This window comes from Toxotes jaculatrix, chromosome 6 (genome assembly GCF_017976425.1).
Source record: "Toxotes jaculatrix isolate fToxJac2 chromosome 6, fToxJac2.pri, whole genome shotgun sequence".
Taxonomy (NCBI): Eukaryota; Metazoa; Chordata; class Actinopteri; family Toxotidae; genus Toxotes; species Toxotes jaculatrix.
This window is the reverse complement of record NC_054399.1, coordinates 19,429,683-19,434,353: the sequence shown is the minus strand read 5'-3', so window position 1 is coordinate 19,434,353 and position 4,671 is coordinate 19,429,683. Positions and strand designations below refer to the sequence as shown.

The window sequence follows — 4,671 nt, the reverse complement described above, 5'->3', positions numbered from 1 at the left end:
TGAAAAGAACAGAACCACTGTTAATGTTATTAGTAACAACTGTGCTTTTCCTGCTGTGACAAGTCAAATGTCTGCGATGAAAAAGGACTATTTCAACATATTTACAGTAATTTCAATCACATTGTTACAGGACAGTCACTGTATTAATACAAGCACAGTCAAGGTTCAGTGGTGGATAGATATTTAGTATAATACAAGACAAACCACAAACACAGACCAAGTAAACCACCACAGCAAGATGCCATTGTTTTTTTTTTAAGTCATTAAATAAAAGGAAAAAAAAAAGAGACAAAGCCAAATGACCACACTTAATGTTTAATGTGTCACAGCAGAATGACTAAACCCTAATTTAGAGGAAAACTGCAGGGTTTTACAAGAACCCACTGATTTACTTTTTTTTTTTTAGTTTTGGCCTTCTTTTTAATTGGTTATGGAAATCCATATCTTAGCAAAGATCCAGGGATTCTGTGAAAATAGCAATCAGAAGTCCCATTTCAACCATTTGTTTAAACTACACGTGCTAAAGTAAAGCAAAGCGAAGGTGATGGCAAACTGGGACCAAATCTGATCTGATCACTTGTTCAGTAATGCCCAGTGCTCTGTGCAGAGTATGAAGCTGTATCTAGTGATATCTCTCATCTCATTGTCCGTGGAAGAGAGCCAGTGAGTAAAAATGAAACAGGGATGATGGCCAAAACCATGAAAATATAACTCACTGTAAAACACCTGAATTTCCCTGTAACTTGGGGACATAGTCCACAGGGATTTGCCACTGTCACATACTCTTCACCTGATATCCCACTGATGTAAAGCTTTTCGTTTAAGTGTGTGGACACTCAGTCGAAAACATAATTACTATAATTTTGCAAATTACATTATGACAATATATAGGTAAAATGGTCACCACCTACTTAACTACTGTGCTAATGTTGGTGAATGTTCTTTGCTGGAATAAAACATTTAAATTAGAAAGTGATGCCTTGTTGCGGGGAGCTTAGGTCTCATTCGATCTTTTGCCTGAGGATCCTTTTCTCTTCTTCAACGAAGTTCTTGTCAGAGGTGGCCTGTCCCAAGTCCCTCTTCCTCTTCTCCTTCTGCTGGAAGGTCTCTACTCTTCGTTTCTTGGCAGAGAGGGCTGCTTTCTCTGATTCCTCATCTGATCACCAGACGGGTGGTAGTGGGGTGTGGAGAATAAAAAATTTTTTTATTACTCGACAGTGCACTATTTAAACATAACAACAGACTCTAGCAAAGCAGAAATCAAAGCCAATGCAAATCTTGTTTTCTAGCTTGTGTTTCGTTGGTAAATGTTTGGCTCCCTGTATCCATTTTCTACCAAGACTGCTGGAGTTTTAGCTCTGAAGTTGGGCTTTAAATCTTTGGTGGCTATAAAGTTGTCCTGGGTTTAAGTCCATTCAGTGCGCTCACTTATCACATATACAAGCTCACTGATCATTTTCTGTGGCTTTAGTTGATCAAGAGCATATTACACAGAATCACATAAACCTTAATGATACAGTATGCTGTGTTTTTTTACACTCATTTTTAATTTGTGTTTAATAATGTGTTTCATGTTGTCTAAGACACTTAATTGCACCACCTGAGCTCTACAACTAAGGCCAACACTCCAAACATGATTAACAACACCCAGGAGAACGTTTAAAAGACCTGGTGTGATAATGGCAGGATGATCATTAATGGATCACCTACTGCAGTGATCAATGAATGAGTTTATTAATACTGACAAGGGAGTATAAAATGCCCCGCTGTCATTGCTCTGCAGGACTAACCTGAGTCTGACGGTTGCTCCTCTGCAGGCAGGAATCGGGCATTGCCGGTGTAAGGTTGCGGCGCATCTTCCCCATTGTCCTCATACACGTTGGACCACTTTATAGCCATGTCCATACCTGGAGGAGGTCCCTTCTTCTCTGGCTCTACAGCGTAGCTCTCAGGAGGGGGCACAGCATTTGTCTTCCATGGCTTAAACTCTCTGGCAGGCTTCAAGTAACAGAGAAAAGCATAATGTGGAACTGGCTGAGCTAAAATAACAAAGAAAAGGTTTACATTTACATTACATTTCCTTAAGCAGCACACATTGGTCACCGCTAGTCCATCTACAAGATGGCAATGGTGTCCTGACTGTTACACAGCCAAAATGATTCATAGATTTGTTAATAACCCAACATTTAATCCAGAGGGAATAGTTATATTTTCAGTGCACAATAATTTAGTTAGAAGGCATGTAGTTGTCTGGAAATGTATTGTTTATTCTAATTTATTCTAAACAAACAGTGCCTAAATGTGTAGGCTTGCACTCACTGTGGTCACTTTGTTAGGTACAAATGCAAAATCGAATGCAGTCCAATGCAAGTGCTCTGCAATAAAGTCTGCTTTCATGAAGCCTGTTCCGCCTTTTTTTTTGCACTGTCATAGATGAGCTCATTTAATTACGTGTGTTGGAATTGTGGTCATGGTGAGAGGTGGTAGTGTACTGGACTGCCATGGATAAGTCACCAACATGTACATAAATGGTGATTGAGAAAAATTGTTGATTTACCCCCCCGTGTCAAAAAGGGCACAGAGCTGTAAGTCTGCAAACAATAGCCATTTTCATGATCAACATGTCTAACAATTATGTTCTTTAATAACTGATTAAAGAATTGACTGCCCAGTATATAAAATGTAAGAAAATAGTGAAAATGTCCTTCATTGGATTGTGGAGCTGAAATAGATAGTAATTGATTTTTTGTCTTAGCAACACTCAAAATCCACAGTTATTTCTTTACTGTCAATCAACGTATTAGTTTTAATCAGCTAATGCAGAGGTGCAAACTGTTCCACAAAGGGCCGTGTGGCTGCAGGTTTTAGATCCAACCAATCAGCGGCACACAGTTTGACCAATCAGCTGTCTGAAGACTGAGCTCGGTTGATTAAATGAGTCAAGTCTGGTGTGCTGCTGCTGCTTGGCTGGAACAAAATCCTGCAGCCACTCGGCCCTTTGTGGCACAGTTTGGACACCCCTGAGCTAATGACTTCAGCTCTAGAGCTCACAGTGGACCTCAGGAATCTTTGTCCCTGGCCCCCAAATCTTGTCATGATAGTAATCGTGTTTTATGAAAATTTAGAAAACTACGGTGGTAACTGTCAAAGTGTTTACATGATTAATAGTGTTAATCTCCATCAAATATTCTAAAATGTTCCTTAAGTCAATTCAGGGAGTCACACCTCCATTCACTCTTTTGTTTTTACCTCTTCCGGAGCTTTGACCGTCAGACTCTCCCAGTCTATCTGCTTATTGAGTGGGTTGTAGAGGAAAGCAGGCTTGGACACGGAGCTGAACAGCTCGTCGGGTCTGGGTAAAGGAGCTCCACCGGCCGCTCGCTTGGTCCCTTGTTGGGAGGACTCGGCTGCGCTCTCCGGAGCTTTCGTCCCCGGTTTCTTCGTCCGACTGCCTCCCTCCTCGTCTGAGTCGCTGCTGTCGCTCAAATCGTCGTAGCTCGAGAAAAAACCTAAAGAGTCGGACTTCTTTTCTTCTGACATTGTGATACGGTTTCTAATTTCTAATGAATCAAATTCCGCTAAAGTAAAAACGATGTAAAAATAAAAACAGAGCTGCTAGAGCCGATCCCGTTCCCGTTGAGCTCCTAGCTCTCGATTCTACTCCATTTTGAATCAGCCTCCCAAACAGTCGTAAAGCACGTTCGTGGTGTCGTGACGACTATCGTAAAGGGTTTTTCATTAAAGGAGCAGACCGAGTAAAACTCATGCCACTACTATGACTTTACTGTGGAGCTGCAAAGGACTAAGACATTAACATCACATATTCACCTGTTTAGTTAGTTTAGTTAGAGTGACAATTTTCTGCACTAGTTAATATGGATATGGATGATTAATGATCATTCTCCCACAAACATCTGACTCTAATGTTACCTCTGATCTTCACAGAAAGCATGTGAGACCTGTGGTCAGATCAGTGGACAGTTACCAGACGCCCTCATTTGTGCGCACAAGCATGAAAATAATGTACCCCAAATCAGAAGGTTATCGTTTTTTAACCTATTTGACTACAATCATAACACTGGTCTCCTTTGAAAGATGACACTTTAAATTTTACCAAAAAGTCAACAAAGGTTTTTCAGCATAACAGAGGGAATATAAGGCCTTTTGTAGCAACTTTTGTGAGGAAGGCACTTTGGAACCATAGCCAAGTCTGAACAAATTCTGTCTCAACAGCTGTTGCAGTGATTCAGGGATCCTTAAAATACTTTGCACATCAGGAGAATTAGAGCTTTCAAACAATGTATGATTTGTCAAGGTTGTGTGAAAACTGAGTCCAGACCAAGACACACTCCAAGTAGAGCTGCCAAGGCCAAAGCCTCCCATGGGTGAGAGAGGGGAAACACACAAGCGATGTAAAAAAAAAAAACAGGTTTTAAACAGTCCATACTCTTACTTTAGACTTTGATGAGATATTTTTTTCCTCAGAAGCTGCATCATAAAGCTGCAAACAGTTACCTTAAATATGTGTCTAAAGTACAATAAAGTGGTACGTGTACATGTACTTGATGAGCACAATGTTGAGTAATAGTGAAGGGCACCTTCAGGGCCAGTGTATTAGCATGATCATCAACTTGTGGATCATCTTGGAACAGAGGAATGTTTGGAGTTTCT

The 4,671-nt window shown here is 40.5% G+C and overlaps 1 protein-coding gene across 1 annotated transcript; it reads right to left on the bottom strand.

The window, feature by feature from the left end:
• Positions 1-374: 374 nt before the first annotated feature.
• On the bottom strand, positions 375-3,701 carry c6h1orf52 (chromosome 6 C1orf52 homolog). The gene is made up of 3 exons (XM_041041204.1): positions 3,250-3,701; positions 1,791-1,998; positions 375-1,156 (listed from the first exon to the last, which is right to left on the bottom strand). The coding sequence occupies exons 1-3, from the start codon at positions 3,538-3,540 to the stop codon at positions 1,002-1,004; spliced, it is 654 nt and encodes a 217-aa protein (XP_040897138.1). The 5' UTR covers positions 3,541-3,701; the 3' UTR covers positions 375-1,001.
• Between the last annotated feature and the right edge of the window lie 970 nt (positions 3,702-4,671).